At 38.2% G+C, this 21625-nt stretch overlaps 1 protein-coding gene across 2 annotated transcripts; it reads right to left on the bottom strand.

Moving 5' to 3' along the window:
• Positions 1-224: 224 nt before the first annotated feature.
• On the bottom strand, positions 225-21045 carry LOC135463464 (intraflagellar transport protein 88 homolog). Of its 2 annotated transcripts, XM_064740757.1 has the most exons (25): positions 20969-21045; positions 19718-19849; positions 19214-19282; positions 18704-18875; positions 17858-17930; positions 17303-17393; positions 16368-16575; positions 15391-15505; positions 14899-15130; positions 14308-14381; positions 13887-13973; positions 13315-13414; positions 12725-12811; positions 11959-11970; positions 11422-11491; positions 10404-10520; positions 9591-9699; positions 8996-9034; positions 8401-8512; positions 7910-8025; positions 5722-5840; positions 5257-5363; positions 3577-3640; positions 2488-2613; positions 225-1818 (listed from the first exon to the last, which is right to left on the bottom strand). In XM_064740757.1, the coding sequence occupies exons 2-25, from the start codon at positions 19829-19831 to the stop codon at positions 1697-1699; spliced, it is 2535 nt and encodes an 844-aa protein (XP_064596827.1). In that variant the 5' UTR covers positions 19832-19849; positions 20969-21045; the 3' UTR covers positions 225-1696. The 2 variants fall into 2 exon arrangements, with proteins under 2 accessions (XP_064596827.1, XP_064596903.1); XM_064740833.1 differs by lacking the exon at positions 11959-11970.
• Positions 21046-21625: the final 580 nt, after the last annotated feature.

Genomic DNA, 21625 nt, shown 5'->3' with positions numbered 1-21625 from the left:
GATCTGTCTTATCGGACGCTTGAGCCTGGAGGAAACATGGCACCTTACCAAGTCGCTGATGCAAAGTCACAGACAAGCCAGTGGGAGCTGTATTCGTCAAGTAGCGGGGAGATTGTGTTTCCTGGCCAATAAATGCCTGTACTCAACCATAACGCCAAACCAAAGCCTGCAAAACTGATTTGCATGTGGATTCAGAAAATCAATACAACACAAATAATTCCTTTGAGATTTTATTTGCCAGAACGGCCGAGATTATGAAAAAACTTAACTACAGAGTAATGTACAACTACATACAATTCACATTCGAACAAAAAAAAAAAGAATACATTTTGTACTTTGTTTTTATATTACCATTTATATGTATGACTATTAAGTACAAAATAATATACATGTACACAATTATCACAGACTGAAATGAAGGAGGTAAACAGAAACAAAAATTAACCAGAATTGTAGCTAAGGCATTTTGCCTTTAGCATTGGTGAGCCTTTGGATGTCTGCTCTAGTAGAAGACGCATGTACTTATTTCTATAAATTCCAATGCTTCCATGGATATTAGGCTTACTGGTATGAGATTTTATCTATGTGACCAGACAGCAAACTAATTTACATCACTTTAAATAACAGATAATATGACCTCTTCGTCTGAGATAACAAACGTTGACTTCACAGATTCTAGCTCTTACGTTTTTTGTTTTTTTTTTTGGAAGGGGGGTGGGGGGAGATGAAAAAAATGTTTCCTAACGGACAATAGGATGGAGTACAGGAATAATTTTAATAATACTTATGTTTGTGTAACTTACCACAACAAAAAGTTTCCCAGAATTGTTCAGTGTAGCAGATGAAAATTTGGCCCCTCAGGATTTATTTATTTATTTAATTGGTGTTTTACGCCATACTCAAGAAGGGGGGGGAGGAAACCGAGCAGAACCCGGGAGGAAAACCCACGACAGTCCGAAGACTGCTTGCAGACATTCCCACTTACCCAAAATATTTGATATTTATTTCATGGAAATAACTAAAATGTTGTCAAGAATGTCTTCACAAATTTGCTTGTAACTTCCCAGATTCGTCCATACTTGACGTAAACTTAGGAAAACAATTCAGATCATCTGTGTCCTTTATAACTTAAATTATTTTTTTATTTCATTTGATTGGTGTTTCACGAAATACCTTATTATTTAAGTTTCCTTTAGAAATACAATGGCTTCGGAACTGGAGCCGAAGTTTAAGAACATGTGCAAGTCACATGGAGGATGTTTACAAAAATGATATCCATAAAAACTTCCAGTTTCTTACTGTAAGAGAACACTGAAGCAAGAACAACTGGACGGATGGCTCTATCAAGTGTTATCGCATGTATTTATATAGAAATCTATATGCTGCAAAACACACTTATGGCAGACAGTGGAAGAATTAGTACCAGAAGCTTTCCGTACGAACACCAGATAAAACAATAATGCTGTATTTCACCTTCTTTCAAGTCACACATTTTTCTTGATTCTGACTGATTCGTTCACCTTATTCATTAAAAGGCCACTTTTTTGTGAAGTTTTATTAATGTCTTATCAGAAAAGCTTGCACTGGCATAAAAAAAAATCATTTTAAGGCATTTATGTGCTTCCAAAAGTGTATTTTACAGGTTAAACTTTCTGTGAAATACTATTAATGAGACATGTGACAAAGAGAAGAGTAACTATTCAGGCAACATGTCCTCTCCCAGCTCTTCATCTGCAAACTCGTCAATATCATCCCGTCGTTTCGCTGCAGTTTTGGGTCGTTCAGCCAACGGACCGAGTGGATCAACATAGCTGCCATCTTCAAAATAAACAGAACAGAACACCAATTAACACTGTTTCAGCAAATAACCATCAATTCACATATATGTAATTTCAAAACAAACTTTTTATCCAATCTGGCTGACGTCTTAAAATTCCTAGTACTGTAATTCTTCAACCTTTTCGCATGTTTGCAAGGTATTAGGGTATATAGGGAGTCATCTGCAAAACAGTCGTTCTCATGGTATTTGTGATCAACCTAGCATTACAAAACAGGCCAAAAGAATACATCATAAATCAACACTGACACTATACTTGTGACAGTTTTATCTTTAAGAGCTATAAAAAATGGGCCATTATTTCAACCTGACCAAATTAAATCAGATCTATTTCTCCAATTTTGAAGATGTTACACTTTGCTAAACCATGTTATTAAAATGATTTTATTATTATTATTTTTTTTAAATAAAAATTTAAATCTCACAATCTCAGACAAAAGGGGAAGAAATGAAACAAGTTAAACAATCTAAAGCTGAAATTTACATCTATATATCTATATTAGCTACTGAAACCCTGCCTACATAGCTGACATAGAGTGACATTAGCTTTAACCCAGTGTAAATCACCAACTACATCAGCTGGACAATCTGCCCCTACTAATCTCATACACAAGGACCACTGGGCAATTCACTACAAGCTGTCCACTCACCAACTTCCTGTTTGTTGGACACCTGATAAGGCTCATCAGTGTCATCTAAATTAGGTCGCCGGCGCCCACTTCCTCCAGCTGACCTCTGACTCCTTGTTGACCTCGCATCTGCACTCCCTTCGCGATCTGCATCCAGAAAGAGTTCACCTTAGACGTACCAATGCCACAAGATGTCCTCTTACATCATAGGCTATCTTTTGAATACACAAACAGCTGTTGCGGAGTATAATAACTCTCAAATATTAACAAAAAACATAAGACCATTACTTAGTATAATTCATTAGAGAGACCACTGAAAATTAGTTATAAAAATACCCTCACTTATTCTACTGCATTTGCTTGGAACAGAAGTTTCATAGTTTAACCCAGGCAACCCTATCTCCACTGTCTCCCACAATTCCCCCCACAATAATGATGGCCGCCATTGCATAAGTGAAATATTCTAGAGTTCTGTGTAAACACCAACCAAATAAATAAATAAATATCTCCACTATCAGCCAATCAGATATCATTCTATATCCATTCTATAGTTCACAAGGAAATTGTCAATAAATGAACATACAGGGTAACAGAAGCCTTCACGATGTCAGCAATGTAAACATGTTCATTACAGTCCACCTTAAGTTTTGACAGTTCTCCCTGTGATGAAGTGGTTTTGATGATGCTGAATTCAATTACAGAGCATCAAAAGCTTGGTACAAAAAAAAAGACAAAAAGAAAAAAAAAAAGAAAAATATTTAAAATGTTCTGAATTCTTGAAAAATTTTCCACTTTTACCGAAAAAAAAGAATTTAATTTGCTTCGAGCTAAAACAATAGAGATTTGAATGGCTGTTTTGGGACTATTATACTGAAACACTTTGAAAACGCAAAACAGACAAACAATCAGTGGAACTGAAAGAAATGTTTTTTATGAAAGACAAATAAACCACAGAAGGATAATGCGATGACCACAGTTTGTCTCAATATGGTTTTTGGCCTGAGTTATATACAAATTTCGGTCTGTTGGTTTGTTGGTCTGTCATAATTTAGGGCATACATTTCTGTTTAAAACATGTTGTATAATCAACGGCCTGGAGATCACACTTACCACTGCCGGCACTGCCCTCTCTACGGCCTCGACCGCTGCCTCGTCGTGTAGCACTGCTTGACCTCTGAAGTATTCAACACACGCAGAGTTTAAATGTAAGTACGGTAAATGACCTTAAGTTTCGCCCATAGACTTGGAAACTGTATCCCATGATTCATTGCGTTGATTACTGCTCTTACTGACAAGGTGCCACAGGAGAGCATCGGGGGTAATCAAGGGGTTATTTGGACAGTTCCCGATTGTAATAAACAAGCTCACACTTCATTGGGCAGTCAGTCTAAGCTCCTACCACCAACAGTTCATAATTTCTTCAGTTTTAATAATAATTTAGTACATATATATGCTTACTTCACAACAGGTGCACCTTAGTTTTATAATGATGAAAGGGAATTCGGGAAAAAACTCCCTGGAGACTGAGCGTGACCACTCATGCAGTATCTTTACACATGTGGAGTGGCATGTGAAATATCTGTTAAAATACACAGTTCTTTGTGTGCAAAGCTATAACAGAACTTTGTACCCCGTGAATCCTTACTTGCAAAACTACCAGTAAATGATGTCAAACTGTGTTTACAGCGACAATTTACAATCTGCTGGGCTCAAAATCTCCACGTTTACCCGTCGATGGCAGGATTTTTGCTGATGAAAGGCAAAAAAATAATTTTACCTGTCTCTGGTGACGTATAAATCACGTTTGGACAAGTTTGCATACCAGTAATCATAAAACATGCACTTTATTTCGATATATAGTCACTCAGTGTTTTGCAAACTTCTAATATGTCAACATAACGGACAAATCCTGTCTGACTGGATATGCCAGACTTTCGCACAGTGCTACCGAAAAGGGGTCAAAGGCAGTTGTGGTAGTTTTCAGAAACCTTGCTTTGAGTATATTTTCTGTGTTTAATGGGAGGTTCCCCATTTCAAAACATGACAACCGAATGGTAACCCTTCTGCAGTATGACAGTCCCAATTGTAACAAAACAAAATGTGCATGTTTAGTGACATATTTCATTCAAGTTATATGGGTGGTTGGTGACAGATATTTCACAGTGAAATCCATTTGTACCTGAAGCACATATGTACAAATATTTGTTGCATAATGAGGGCTTTGATTACATGACTTCCACGTTACCCAAACAACCACAGGGTCGTCGTTTTGAGGAAACCAACATGCCGTGTGCACTGCAGCATTTGTACATAGCTTGTTTAGCATGGCCATTGATCGAGACAGTGTTTGCAATTGTTTGCCAATTAGAGATCATCGCTGCCATGCGGAGTAATGGAACGGGCAGAGGGCTAATCACCCACTTCTGTCATCTTGCCGCAAACTCAGCCCGTGCGAAAGTTTACCACAGAAACCGACGGATGACATTGCAGTTTCTCCATATACACTTACAAAAAAAATGTTCGAATCAGTGGGCCAGCCATGATTCTGGTGCTTGCTTTCCTTCAATGGGACACCCTAGCCTGGGACACGGCAATTTCAAAATCTTATCCTAATTACAGATCCTACATGGATGTTGACGGAATCCTGATCAGATCATGCGTGCATGAGGGCTGGGTAGATTACGACTGCTCAAGTCATGCTGTTAACAGGCCATAGTACACTGAGAATGCCATTAAGACAGGATTGCGATTGGACTAGACTGAACCGATGTTCAGATTTTCCATACTTACCTGTTCTTTAAGCTCTTTTGCTTTTTCTGCTTTCTTTAATTTTGTGGCATACTCCTGGGCTTCTTTCATTCCCATGTCAGTACAGAGTCTAACCAAAAACTTCAAACCTGCAAAAGAAATACAATTTTCCTTGAAGACTGTTACAGACATAGCAACAGAGTAATTTCAGAGTAAAATATAAAACATATTTTTAATTACTAATTAGAAGATTTTTTTGATGTACTGTGATCTCAAAAAAAAAAATTTTCCATTAAATATTTTCCCTTACAGATTGCATTTCCGTCGATCTAACACACTGATTTATTCCCAGTTATGGTTTAATTTGCTGTCAGGAATGAACTCTAAACCTTTATCCCATTGCCACTTAGATGAAGCACCCATTACTAGGCCACCCAATAAACTATGCCCTTATATACTTATAGATATACAGGGATGAGCTGAAGAACTAGGGGAATTGTTACCTACATTCAACATTGTCAGGGAACCTCTTGTGTATGAGTTTGTAGTACTCTAAAGCCAGCTGATAACTCCCACTTCTGCGGTGACAACTAGCCACCATTAACTGCCATTTCACCTCATTGGGCCTGTAAAGAGGTGCAAATTAGTTATGGAGAAGAAATACATATCCTATAAACTAGTAATTTGCATAAATTGAGAGGTTTATTAAGTTTTAACTAGATGTCTAAACAGCCGTACTAAATTTAAAATCTGTAATATGACTACTTGCATCTTGTCCTCCTACTCTGCCCTGACTAAGCCCTCACCTACTGACACATACCCTGGAAGCCTCCTCCCTTACCATACACTCACAGACAGTACATTCTGTGAGATGGGGCATAAGGAATTTGTCAGCTAACAATTGCTGGTATCCCATTCCACAGCACAGTGGAGGACAACAGAGTGTGGCCTGAGTAAGCCCTCACCTACAAGCCTCCTCCCTTACCATACACTCACAGACAGTACATTCTGTGAGATGGAGCATCAGGAATTGTCAGCTAACAATTGCTGGTATCCCATTCCACAGCATTCCCTGAGTAAGCCCTCACCTACTGACACATACCCTGGAAGCCTCCTCCCTTACCATACACTCACAGACAGTACATTCTGTGAGATGGGGCATAAGGAATTGTCAGCTAACAATTGCTGGTATCCCATTCCACAGCACAGTGGAGGACAACAGAGTGCCTTGAGTAAGCCCTCACCTACTGACACATACCCTACAAGCCTTCTTCCTTACCATACACTCACAGACAGTACATTCTGTGAGATGGGACATCAGGAATTGTCAGCTAACAATTGCCGGTGTCCCATTCCCATTCCTGGAAGCCTCCTCCCTTACCATACACTCACAGACAGTACATTCTGTGAGATGGGGCATAAGGAATTGTCAGCTAACAATTGCTGGTATCCCATTCCACAGCACAGTGGAGGACAACAGAGTGCCTTGAGTAGGCCCTCACCTACTGACACATGCCCTACAAGCCTCCTCCCTTACCATACACTCACAGACAGTACATTCTGTGAGATGGGACATCAGGAATTGTCAGCTAACAATTGCCAGTGTCCCATTCCACAGCATTCCCTGAGTAAGCCCTCACCTACTGACACATACCCTGGAAGCCTCCTCCCTTACCATACACTCACAGACAGTACATTGTGAGATGGGGCATAAGGAATTGTCAGCTAACAATTGCCGGTGTCCCATTCCACAGCATTCTCTGAGTAAGCCCTCACCTACTGACACATACCCTGGAAGCCTCCTCCCTTACCATACACTCACAGACAGTACATTCTGTGAGATGGGGCATAAGGAATTTGTCAGCTAACAATTGCTGGTATCCCATTCCACAGCACAGTGGAGGACAACAAAGTGCCCTGAGTAAGCCCTCACCTACAAGCCTCCTCCCTTACCATACACTCACAGACAGTACATCCTGTGAGATGGGGCATCAGGAATTGTCAGCTAACAATTGCTGGTATCCCATTCCACAGCACAGTGGAGGACAACAGAGTGCCCTTAGTAAGCCCTCACCTACAAGCCTCCTCCCTTACCATACACTCACAGACAGTACATTCTGTGAGATGGAGCATCAGGAATTGTCAGCTAACAATTGCTGGTATCCCATTCCACAGCACAGTGGAGGACAACAGAGTGCCCTTAGTAAGCCCTCACCTACAACCTTCTCCCTTACCATACACTCACAGACAGTACATTCTGTGAGATGGGGCATCAGGAATTGTCAGCTAACAATTGCTGGTATCCCATTCCACAGCACAGTGGAAGACAACAGAGTGCCCTGAGTAAGCCCTCACCTACAAGCCTCCTCTCTTACCATACACTCACAGACAGTACATTCTGTGAGATGGAACATCAGGAAATTGTCAGCTAACAATTTCACAGCGCGCACTATTTGTTTGTAATACTCAAAACCATGGGGATCTGCCTCCTCATAAATTGATACCTTACTGGCCTGTTACTTGCTAAACAAGCTAAATACTGCCAGACACTTAACAAACCAGCTGATAACATCCAAAGAAGGGCGACAAATGCTGTAGATCATTCACATGAGATTGTCAGCTAATTTAATAAGCATTTTTTTTTTTTGTGGCAGAGTATCACAAGGCACAATTAAGTATAATAAATAATACTTACTGCACCAGAGCAGCTCTCTCAAAATAATGTATGGCTTTCTCACAGAACTGGGAGTCAATGTAATAGGCTCCTAACCACTCTATCACATCAATGTTGGACGGAAAGTATCTGTACGACTGAAATAATGACAACAAAAGATCCAAGTCTTTTCCGAACAGGTAACAAAGTAGCATCATGAGAATTCAAATATAACTATAAACTGGCATTTACATATTTACATTTTCACTTGATGTTAAGCTAAAAGGAAAATAAACAAACCAGATGTCAAGACAGTTCACTCTGTTTTATGCATTTATGTTTGAAGTTTCACTTAAAATATCTGAACCGAAACTGTATTAGATTTCATAAATGACATCACCCTATTATGACGAAACATAGAAAAAAGGGTTCCAGTAAAACATTTTGTGAAAAACGGCCAACAGATAACAGCAAATGCTGAATGTAATTTTCTAAAATTTTTTTAGGGCATAATCCCCTCTCCCTGTACCTACATCTAAATGGTACTGGAATGACTGCGACTTGTCCCCTTCATTGTCATAAATCTCTCCCAGCCTTCTGAGGACAGACGGATCTGTTGGCACTATGCCTACCAACTGCATAAACCTAGGAACAAAAAACGCATGTGACGTGACTTACATGTACACTGTGTGGCAGTCAAAGGCACAACGACAGGCCATTATAAACTGATCTGTGATTCCCCCAAAAATATAACTCTGTCATACATATACACACCACTTCCATATCTCAGTTACAGGTACATGCATTTCTGATCACTTTTCACCATCATATATTCTAAGAAAAAAAAGTACAGGCATAATTCTAGTAAAATCAACTGACAAACCTTTAAAGGGATACAGAATTGATGCAGATTGGCTGACAGTGGAGATAGGGTTCCCTGGGGTAAACCCAGCAGGTCATGCTTGAATAAATGTTCCACACCTAAAAATCAGCTTAGGCTAGGCATAGCATGGGCTTGCCTATCTCTCACATCAGCCAATCAGAATTGATTCCTCATCCTTTTAAATTTGATTATGATTTCCCAACAAAAATAATACTGGGCAAATTAAAGAGAAGTGTAAAACTTACCATTCTGTAGACTGTGCTGTATCTTCCAACTTGTCATATCTGTATATTTGTTAAGTAAAACCAACTAAGAGGTACACAGGAAAGCTTGTAAAATTTTTTAAAAATCATAAAATTAAAGAAAATGAATCGGTGCTGTATGCCATATTCAAAAAATATTTTACATAAATAACAGCCGTCAGGCCTCGGTATCATAAAGTGATCTTAGACTTGAGTCAAAATTTAAATCACTAAATTGAGTGTGTTCCTTTTCGTTCTGTGAGCTGAAATTTGTTGTACAATAACTTTACCAGAATTTATGTTGTCAAGCAGCATTTTCACCTTGTTACATCAGAAGTAATAATTTGTTACCATTTGAAATTTTGCCTTCAGTCTAATATCGCCTTGTGATCTCGGTGCCAGGTTGATGTTTGTTGAAAAAGGGCAAAATCTGAAGGGGACTGCTTCAATAGCCCAGATACCTAACAACCGACTGCAGTAAGAGCCAGAGTTTAAGGGCTCTGAGGCTGAAACCTATCACCCCTCCACTGTATTTCTTTCCCATCCAGTTTTCTACTCAAGCTGATTACTGCCGTATGTAATCTTACGCAAAGGATACATGTCAGCTATCTGGTATATCACTTGAGGGCTGTTTCTGAGTATGGCATGGAGCTTATAGAAACAGTCCAGGGCATCCTCAAGACGACCTATCTTCTTGTTACTTAAACCTGTGATACACAAGAGAACAGACAGACAACTGAATCACCTATACATTAGGACAACCACAATTATACTGTAATAATATTCCCTACTTACACTGTATTAATTTACTCACTTGTTTTACACCATACTCACTTAATAATATTTTCACTAATATGACAGCAGCCAGCATTATAGAGAGAGGTGAGAGAGCACAGCCTGTGGAAAACCACAACCAACCGCCAGTTGCTGGCTAACCTTCCCACGTACGGCCGGAGAGGAAGCCCACATGAGCTGGACTTGAACTCACACCATCCACACTGGTGAGAAGCTCCTGGGTCATTGTGCCTCTAAAATGCTTAACAATACTTCTTAAATCAATGAGAATTAGATACAAATCATCTTTAAATATATTATACATTTATGTAGACTAATGCAAATGTTTCTTATATAAGTGTCATAAAGAAATACATACATGTATTTACTTGACATGCGATTAGCGTTAGGCTTAACTCACATGCAATACTCAACATACAGTAATTTACTGTGATGAGACTATTCAAATCTTAACTATCAGGTACTGATAATATCATCCAATGCAAGCCTGTATTTCTGTACAGTGTTCAACATCCCCAACAAGTTTTAACATCCAAATTGATCCAAAAATAATTTCTTGAAGAAATTTGAAGTTATGGCCAATTGTGCCGTCATACGATTACGACAGCAGACTCACCCATATTGAACAGTCCCTCCACACAGGAAGAGTCATTCTGCAACGATTCTTTATAAAATTCTCGAGCTTTTTCATAATCCTGCTTTGCAAACAGTACGTTTCCCTTGTTCACCAAAGCTGTGGAATAGATAACACAAACACTCATAACAATTTATGTATCACTGAGCCCTACGGGGAGTACTGCACCTGGATTGTTGTTAATGCCTTGTCCAAAAATTTTCCACTTGTACAATAATGGTTACTTTTTGGCATGGAAGAAACTGAAGTGCTAGGGCTAATGTCTAGCCAGATGACTTCTGTTATTACTGTATCTTTAGACATCATATCTGAATGTCGATCACTGGATCCGCTGACCTTTCATTAAATGGAACTATTTCACTGAGATGTCACAAACATTTCCACACGTTAATATTTGAAAACTGAGGCTTTGAAAACACCACCTCAGCTATGTTGTGACAATTCCTGCAGTATCATGCAATACATAGCGGACAATGCATGTAAATAGCACAGTGAAGATTGAATACCATGAATATTTTTTCACTGACAGGTGGATATGATAGCTCGCATCTTGTGGGTTATCATTTCTACCTTTCAAGAGAAAAATATTTATGGTATTCAACCTTCGCTCAGAATTATTCTATTTATTATTTATCTTTTGACAATACCGTGGTTTTGCATATTTAAATATGTTTAAGCAGCGTTTTTAGCCCTAGGCCTTCACAGACTTGTGTATATAGTGTGACGTCGTACATGTACATCTTGTCATGTCTTGTTGCATGACAAAAGAATGTTAAAGTTGAAAAAAATTTTATTGTGACGTCATCTCACTGGAATGTCCGACAAACAAAATGTTTCTCTTTTGACCTCATGTCATTTGGGTGTGAGATATAAAATATAAGAACAACATGATACCTAACTGAGTGAAAATATTACTTCTGTCAGTGAAGGAAAATCCTGACATTTCACCTTTATATAAATAATAAAACTTAATTAATCAATAACACTGTATATCCCTCACCTGATGGATTATACCTGTCAGCTGCCATGGCAATGTCAGCATACTTATCAGCCTGGGCCATATCCTTTTCCTACAACACAAATCATCAGGTATACATGTGGTCAGTGACACAAAGGTAAACTCCTTATTTCCTGGCATATTTACCACTAATGCATGCAGTATGGACTGTATATAACTACAAAAGTACCACATTAAAAAACTTCAAAACAGCGATGACAGCAAGCATGCTATAGCAAGTACTTGGAATTTGTAGAAATTCCATTGAAGAGAAGAGTACATGTCATTGTGATATGAAAGATTTACAGCATACTAATTTGGTACCTTGGGAAATAATGTGGTCTACATGTAAGTGTACACCACATTTCATTCGGATATGAACGTAACATGCATCGACAAAGAACAAGATGTTTTCTGAACTTCAACACAAGATATAAAAGCCTGAACAATACCAACGCAATGTAAATAACAACAGATCCAACAAAAACTAATAAATAGCGGTTTTGAAACTCAGAAATCATAACATGAACACCTTATTACCTCTTTCTGTTGCTTTAAACATAAAAAAAATGAAATGCAGCATTCAGTCTTAAATCTATGAATGTAAGGCAACGCATGAAAAATTATCTGACCTGATTACTATGTTGGACAACAATGACAGAGACATCAAGAGTAATGTCCCTTCCTTGGCCAACATTATCCCAGCACTTTAACATGGACATATATAAACAAACATGGCACGTTTTACAAATTATTCATTGTGGGGAGTAGAGAGAATAAGTCTACCAATGGTGTTTTCTGAAGTAAAATCTGCAGGATTACAGAAAGAGCAGGTAAATGTTGCCTCACTGTGTCATAAATCAACCATTTTGCATATTATCAGTTAGGGCATCAGTCATGATGTCAAACACCACATTCAAGAATTTTTCCTTTATACAACAGCAGTTAATGGTGAATGAAAACTTAATGCCCAGAATGAAGCATCTACTGACAGACTCCCTGACTTAAAGTCACAGCCAAGTCAATAAGTGTTCGAGTCGGCAACCTCATTGGAAAGTGACTGATTGGCCATATTGAGAACAAAGCTCTAGTTAAAAGAACCAGCAAGGTTCCCATCACCCTGAGTTATTATATCATACACAGCAATCACACTTCAGCCTCTTAGTGGTGTTAGTCTGACCAACCCATGTCCACTTGCTCATTAGATTTAATATCAGAAGTTAATAGTAACTTCACACTGAAGATTATCTTATTCAGAAATTCCTGACGGTCACATGTACTCTGCCACGTGTTTCCATAAACTCACCAAGAAATATAGGAAGGAAAGGTTGGTGGCAGCAGTGCTGGCAACTTTAGAGTCCTTCTTCTCAAATGACTTGAGTGTTTCTATGGCCTGAAATGAATACACATGCACAAAAATGTCACTTAATTAAACTGAATGGTGTTAAATGTCGTACCTGGTATTCAAGACTTTCCAACATTAATATACAATGTCAATCAAGTTTTACTACACAATAAACATTTTCATTTTAGCCACTGAATTACAGCATCTTTTTTAGCCACAGTATGCATCAGTAAATAATCACACAAAAGGTTCCATCATCATAGCACAGACACATTTCCGCCCATGGTTGTCATTTCGAAAAATTATTCTCACATATCTCAAATACAGCTGACACTTTCACTGGGCATGGGCAAATAACCGTTTCCTTCAAACCCACGTCATACTAAGACACCATACCATGCAATATTCACTTGTTACATTTAATCAAATAGCAGTCAGCTTTTAAGGTCCACATATGGGGAATCTGGTAGAGGAACACTAGATGTCATATAAGCCAGAAAAGAAGTCTTTTGCTTCACACTTACATGAATATATATAAACTAGGAACATACCTGTTGGAAGTCTTTCTGTTTCAGATACATGATGGCCTTGTCAATTTCCAGGTCATGGCCCAGGTCAACATACTGGGATGACCTCACCTGTTCTATGCACCTACAGGTGAAAGAGAGGTCAAGGCACATGTCACCAATGCTTAATGCCATCCATTTTTTTTAAAGGGTTAAAACTGTTGCTATTGACTTGACTAGGACAGTCTTTATCACTCTCCTATCTGGCATTTGGCTGAGTAACTGTTTCTGTCATTTTATTATGATAAGATTTTCCATGATTTTCATTACACAAAAAGAACTAAGTCAAGGCTGTTTTTCTTGTACATGTAAATAACACCTTCTTGTCTTATTGCAACACAATGTCACATAAAGAGAAACTGTTTTCTTTCTTACCTATAGCAACATCTTCTCTTCACAGTAATTCACAGTAAACTGCATTGCTTCACAACAACTTCTGGATAATAACCTCATGTCACATGTTTCAATGTCTGAAAGGATTCTTTCACGATTTCTGTTGTGACACAGACTATCTTTAAACACCTGTATTTGTCCAGTAAACAACCAACCATACTCACCAATCATAGCCAGTAGCAAACGTGGCCTCAATGGCTGGAGCAATGATTTTAGCTGCTGTCTTGATGCAATTGTCAGCCTCGTATTTCCTACACAAATAAAAACACATTGGTTTCAGTAAAATCACTATTCTTATCAGCACAATGTAGACTCCAACAAGCCCGGATATATGAAGAAATGTGGAAAATGTTTACTGGGGCCAACTGATTGGTATAGGAGAATACTGTCATCTAAATAACATTGTTATCTTTTTTAATAATGTACGTGGGTAGCTTGAAAATTTACCAATCATGTTACGCACCAACTCATATTAATATGCCTCTAAACTGGCTTCTCAATCTATTATGATTAAAAATTTTAGTTTCTGCAAAGTAATTTTAAAATACACCGTTTATTTTCACAAAACATGACCATTTCACTCACCTCTCTCTCTCAATCTGACGGAGAGCATCATTCTTGATTACTTCCAGCACTAGGTTGTACTGTTTATCATCTTGCTGAAAACACCACACAACACTTGTTCATCTCATTGTCATTCTTATTACAGATTATATGTACATGAGGGATTTCTTGCATTCTTCATATCTCAACACATTCTCATAGACTGTTCTACAAGTCTCCAATGACCTACATGTAGATGCTAGTAATACTTACACCATGAGGTGTAATTGTTTAGATACTTGTCCAAGTATTACTTACACCATGAGATGTAATCATGTAGATACTTGTCCTAGCATCACTGACACCATGAGGTGTAATCATGTAGATACTTGTCCTAGGATCACTGACACCATCAGGTGTAATCATGTAGGTACCTGTCCTAGCATTACTGACACCATCAGGTGTAATCATGTGCATACTTGCCCTAGCATTACTGACACCATCAGGTGTAATCATGTGCATACTTGCCCTAGCATTACTGACACCATCAGGTGTAATCATGTAGATACTTGTCCTAGCGTTACTGACACTATCAGGTGTAATCATGCAGATACTTGTCCTAGCATTACTTACACCATGAGCTAGATACTTGTCCTCATCGTCCATCCTCAGGTCTACGGTCAGCAGCTTCATGAATGCCCTCTTCATTTTCTCTCGGTCCCCCAAGGCAAAGTAACACAGAATCAAGTTAAAGCCTGTCTTAAAGGTGGGTGTCTCTGACATGATGTGCTCAAATGAGGTAATAGCATCATTGTACTGACCCATCTTTACAAACACTATCCCAATGTTCTGCATGATCTTTGTTCTGAAATGAAGGCCAATCAAAATTTCTTTAGAATAACTTAACTTAAATAACATTTAACTTCATTTGGATTTTACAACTGCTACTGAAATCAGTGCCTTAGTGGGACATAAATCTCCTGTTACAGAACCCCAACTTTTTTTAAGAGGCTGACGAAAAACATATCTTATTATAATTAAGAAAATGATATCAAAAAATATTTAAGAAAATAAATAAACTGCACTGACATAAGTTTAAGAGTAATAAGTGAGCTAATTTCTTACCTCATTTCTTTGTGTGTATTAGGCACCTGGTCCAAAGCCATTCTGTACATTTTGACTGCTTTCTGATAGTTCCTCTGGCGAAAGTATATGTTTCCCATATTCACTTTCAATCTCCCTGTCAGAGTGAAACAAATGACATACCGGTATATAAAACCATTGGCAATGTACTGCTGGCTACATCTAGGAATAAATATCCAGATATGGTCCAGTACTCAAATATTCAATTCTTAACTTCCTCAAAGATTTTTTGAGTACATTTAAGCAAGAAGTTCTTATTTTCATTCTTACAATATATCCATCAAATAAAATGTCATGATTTTTGTTATATCTAGGCAATGACCAATGAAGTCATTAATTCAAACCCAGCTCAAGACTGGTTCAGCTGTAGGTGTGAACAGGTGTGATAGTCTCCCTTCTGTTCTGCTTTAGTTTCTGACATGTACATGTATAGCTCACAAAGCTATATTAGTTCAGACTTTCTCTTAACTTGCGCTATTATGTGCAATGAAATGGTCATGCTCACTTTTGTATTGAAATTCTAAGATGACTATTTATATCAAAATAAAACTTCTTCAAGTAATTTAGGATTTTAGCACAGTGCACTGTTTCAAAGTGAATACTAGGGCTTTTATGATTATGCCAAAACATCGGTTTCAGAAGCTTATGAGGACCAATCATGTAACCATAATGGCAAATAACGTCACACGATTGGCTTCGCTGGGCTGGCAACACCAGTATTTCTGTATAATCATAAGGGCCCCTAATTCTGGCTTAAGGCTAAGACCAGTCAGTGATCCAGTCGAGTATTTCTGAAAGGGGTCACCATAACATCACATACTATGGTGCTTGTGACCTGCGCAATGTTACAACGGCTTTGAAAAGAAGCCACCTGAGGCCTGATCTGTACCATATAAATGATTTTAAAAAAAAACCCTACTCCAACAAAAGAAAAACCCAAGCAACACCCCAATACTGACCTGCATTACTGAACATCTTATTCTTCACAATAACCTGGTAGGTATTGAGAGCTTCAGCAAACATCTCATTTGCTGCATACTGATTGGCTAGATTAAACAAGACGGAGTAAGTCAGGTCGAGGTTAATCTGGTCTCCCACCGACAGCTGTTCTCTCTGACGCACTAGCACCCTCTCCTTCCTTCCTGCTTCTTTGGCCTTTTCTAGAGCCTAGTCGACGTTTAGATGACAACTTTATTGTAATATTACAAGTGTAAATGCATTATCATGCATATCGTTATGGAAAAACCACACAATGACATGCTAAGCTCTAAATGCTGTATGACTTCTCTTACACATGTTGACAAACAGTTACCAGGCCATGCACAACTGAGGCATAAAACATTCTATTAAATAACAAAAGTAGTTCACCATCAACATTTGAAGAACTGTTGCCACTTATTTTAAGTCTATCAATGCAATTTTTATAACTTCCGTTTTGAAAATCGTCATAAGATAGCATATTAAACAAAACCATTTTGTATTCAAATAATAGGATATCTCTCCATCATTACACGCTGATAATGGAGGACAAATCTGCCTAGCTTGTTTCAAGTCAAAGTGTTATATAAAATTTATTCTGAGCTGCTGATAGCCTGTGACATATATGATATAGAAACAAACATGTAAGCCAAATGAACAAAATATCATGCTTTTCATGGAATAATTACATGATAATCAAATTTCTGAGTTGGAAGAATTCTGCCAAGGGTCGAAAGGGTTCCTTCACTGAAACTATTAAAAGCATGTACAAATATGTGCAATAACAACCTTAAGAAAAATTTGCTCAAGACATCTGTGACCATGTTATATTGAAGCGTATGCTGTATTACTGTAGCATGTTATAATGAGGAAGGGTGTAATTAGCTTATAAATTTGAAAAAAGAACAAAGCTTACCAGCTGTAACTCTCCTCGACTGTTGGCAAAACAGCTCTCCTCAATCAGCTCATTCACCTTCTTCTCAATGTGCCTTATCTTCTCTTCTGGGCTGTACAACAAAAAACACACAAGACGATATTTCTTTTATTTACTTGATCGATTATTACTAAACACCATATTGACAGGTAAGAATTTCCCCATATATAATGGCAATCAATTCCATGGCTAGAGGAAATCAGAGTGCCTGGAAACATATGACAAGTTGCTGACGAGCTTTCTCAGGTGACTTACAGGTACGCAGTATTGGTTGAGGATGGGTAGCCCTGCATGAACCTTAGACGCACACGTGTTGAAAACCATTTACTGTTACCAAAAGCCCCCATGAACTATGACAGCCAAGCAATCCACAAATTCCATGGCCAGGCTTGAACTCGCACCTTGAGTGTCCTAGCCATAGAAAGACAAGTGCTATCACCCATGATGTAGAATAGACTAACTGCTGTGCATCTCCAACCCATACTGGTATTCTTAGCATGTTTACATGCAGCTTATTCTTATAATACAGATCCTTACCTATCTTCAGGTTTCTGTTCGAGCGGAGGGGCTGGACCTTTAGCTGCTTGGTTCATTGGGTCAAAATTGGCTCCTACAAATATGAGATAACATTAAATAACAAACAGTTCCTATTTTGATATAAACCTACAGAAACATTATCTCCATTATTTGTGAAAATTAACATTCAAAAAGTATCGTTATCATTTCGTTTGTCAGTTGGTTGGACAAAGCTCAAAATAACACTCAAAAACATAACTTAGAATCGGCAACAGAAACATCTAAATATGGAAATCCCTTCTTTGATTAAGGTAGCACTTCTCAGAATATGGTTCTGATCAAATAAGGAAATATGCACAAAATAAGAAGTACCCTTTTTGTATTTGACCCAAAATGTCATCCATAACAAATTTACTCACTGCCTCTTTCTTTGAGTTCCACTGATCTTAGACAGGTATTCTGAGGTTTGTTTGGAAGGTAGAATTTTATCCTACTAAAAAGAAACTGCAGGTTTCAGCACTAAAATTATCTTTTATGACCTTGGGGGCAAATGTTTGAGGCAAACATTGACGGTTAAATGCTTCTTGGACATTCTTGGCCTCTTTGCCTCGAACAAATAAACAGAAACCATGTAAAAGCTCACCTAAGATGTCATCCAGGACAAACTTATACAGTTTGTATCATTCTTACTTCCACCGATCTTAGACAGGTGTTTTGAGGTTTGTTTGGAAGGTAGAATGAAAATCTACTGAATCCTTTCAGTACTGCAAGTTTGGGGGAGGGGGGTATGGGGCAAACACAGAAAGTTAAATGCTTTACTGGCGTCCCTGCCATGCACATGTACACAAATACCACGTTACAGCTCACCTCTGGCTGCCCCTGCAGATGTGTAGCCTGCAGCCCTCACAGCTGTCATCGGTCGACTTGTGCCATCCTGTCCTGCCGCAGTACCAATGCGACCCAGAGATGAGGGCATGCCAGCTCGGCTTTTGAGACCAGTCCCAAATCGTACAGAGGTCCCAGGAACCTTCGCTGCAGTCTGATATTAATATTTAAAATTGAAAAATTTATGGTTATTTTCTACCACATAATAAGGAGTCAGGCATCCATGTACCTATACATGTCCTTGCAACACGTCTTCAAATTTTGTAACAGGTACAAGTAAGAGTAAACATGTCAATAGACTGATTTCTTTATTCACTCCTATTCATATGTACCATATGTCTTCACAATATTAACATATCTATTTATACACATATTTGGATATAACAGTGCAAGGAAAAGACAGGATATGTGTAAATGATGCAATCTTTGAACACTTTTAACATTAAATAATCTTACAATATGATGTACACATAGATGTACAAGTATACTTACAGGAGGAGGTCTCCTTCCATGACTGGTTCTTAACACTGCTTTCTGGAAACTTTCATCAGCTGCTAAGTCCTATTCAAGTATACAAACGCAAACATAAATGTAACATTAATAAAAAATATCATGTTGCCAAAGATGCTTACTGTATATTAACCATCACAACAAAGATTGTTTGCTGACCTTTTTCTTTTTAGGGAATTACGATTTTGTGGCACTGGGTACTACTTCACCATTTGGTGGAAGAGAGATAACTGACAACTTATGATCTTTTGATGTTCACTTACGGCTTACAGATACTGGTTATTTTTGCACAGCTGTTGCGACCATTTAACCATCTGCTCTGATTTACCTTTAATACAAAAGAGTACCATATAGGGTTTTATAACAAAAGTTCAAATAACAGAGTTTACCTTTAGCCACTAAGTCTTGATTATTTCACTTATGCCTCATAAAATTTGTTTCCTTAAAAAAAATCAATTCACAGTGCTTATTAAACTCCACACTCACCTCCGTATCCAGAGTAGCATTATAATCATTGTAGCCTGAGTACAGGTCATCTTCATCCTCCCCCGCCAGATGAATATGTTCCATCATATTGAGGCGACTAATTCCACCCAACATTCAACAGACAACAGGCAACTCTTCGCCGAAAAGAAAACGATATGTACAAACAGGAATGTAATGACAGATGCATAGACTTAGCCAGGTTTTAACGTCAGAGTGTCTTTCTCTTGCATGTTAATTTCACCAGAATAACTAATCCTTGTAAGGATTTTGTACTAGGCTGTTCTGAATAGACCTGTGAATCTCGGCAAGCCCTGAAACCCTGGTGACTCTTGCTGTGTTTGATCTATGTGTTTGTACAACTAGGCTGTGGATACTCCATGTTATGTTTCCAGCAACCTACAAGTTGCTTTTTCCACAAGACATGTCTTTCAGATTAAAGTCTCCTCTCATTAATACTTCCAGGTCATCGTCCAAATATGCAGGCTTGAAAATGTCAAGTAACCAAGATTATCCCGCATCACAAAAAATACTATGCCTTTCAGTAGACAGGATCGGTCATGTGGGGGTCATGTATATTCCCACATCCTATGGCCAACATCATATGTGTCTACTGAATAAATTATCTCCCTTTGTTCAGTTGTGAAAACAATGGTTACATTAGTGTTTTGTGCTAAACTATGGGGTGTTTTACAGGATAAATTTGTTACACTGTTACTCGATCAGTGACAGGATACAGAAACATATAGTGTCAGTAACCCTAGTAATATTGAGCGCCAGTGCCACACTCAATACGAGGGTTACTCACACCATATATGCCAGCATGATGTCTGTCATAAAGTGTTGTCTGATCAATGTGTCTAAACTACACTAATGAATTTTTAAAATGACAATTTAGGTGACATTTAAAATCTTCTTAAGTTACATGTACATAATTAGAGAGTTTTACAACCTTTAGACAATAACTTTCTTGAGGTATGTTAGATTTCGACCTAAAACGATCCATTTAGCAAAACTGATGACAGCGATTAAATCAAAACCAGGCAAATAATTGCCGCTCGAAAATTGTACCAACGAAAATTGGTGCTCCAATGATGGCAGCATGTCCGTTTCTACAGACGCTAAGAGTAAGGCAAAACAGTTTCCACATTCCATCATCAAGAAGCGATTTACAAAAGCCCAGCAGCCCAGAGACAATCTCTATTTAAATGACAGTTCCTCATTTATCATTTTCTATTGAAACATAAGAGATACCTTTGCTAATGAAAGGGGTAAATCGCAGCTGTCAACCCTCAGTCCCCAACACTTAGCGCCGCGGCATTGGTATGTACTACCCAGAATGCGCTAGCTACTTCCGGCACAGGTATTCAAATCGATATTTACCTGCCTGACAACGACAAACAAATGACCTTTCAGAATCTTGATATACTTTATGACATGAAGTGTTTTTTTTTACTATTTTTTTTTATAGCGTATTTCATTTTAAAACCCGAAATGTTCTCCGTTTTCCATTAATAATAAATTAAGGTGACGTACATGTAGGTCCACAAATGTGTAGACCTAGGCCTACATATACGTATACATGTACATGTTGGTGTACATCATAGACTGTCAGTAAATTAGGAAATCAACCAAACAAACAGAAAAAGATATTTCTCACATGTATTTCTTGAACGTGGTATGCAGAATTGTACCCCAGATAACAGATATACTGAGTACATAGAAATGGCCGAACTGCCGCGGAGCGAGGCTTTCATAGGCCTACATGTTGGCCGGCCTTACAGTAGGCTACGCCTTGCAGGGATCTGTGTATTTGTTTTTGTGTTTTTAATGCTTTAAACATATTTCCAACGCTTCTAAAATAATTTTGAAAACATAGAAATCATTTCCATATTTAAAACTGAACAACAT

The sequence above is a fragment of the Liolophura sinensis genome, chromosome 1, assembly GCF_032854445.1.
Source record: "Liolophura sinensis isolate JHLJ2023 chromosome 1, CUHK_Ljap_v2, whole genome shotgun sequence".
NCBI lineage: Eukaryota > Metazoa > Mollusca > Polyplacophora > Chitonida > Chitonidae > Liolophura > Liolophura sinensis.
This window is presented reverse-complemented; position numbering and strand designations above follow the sequence as displayed.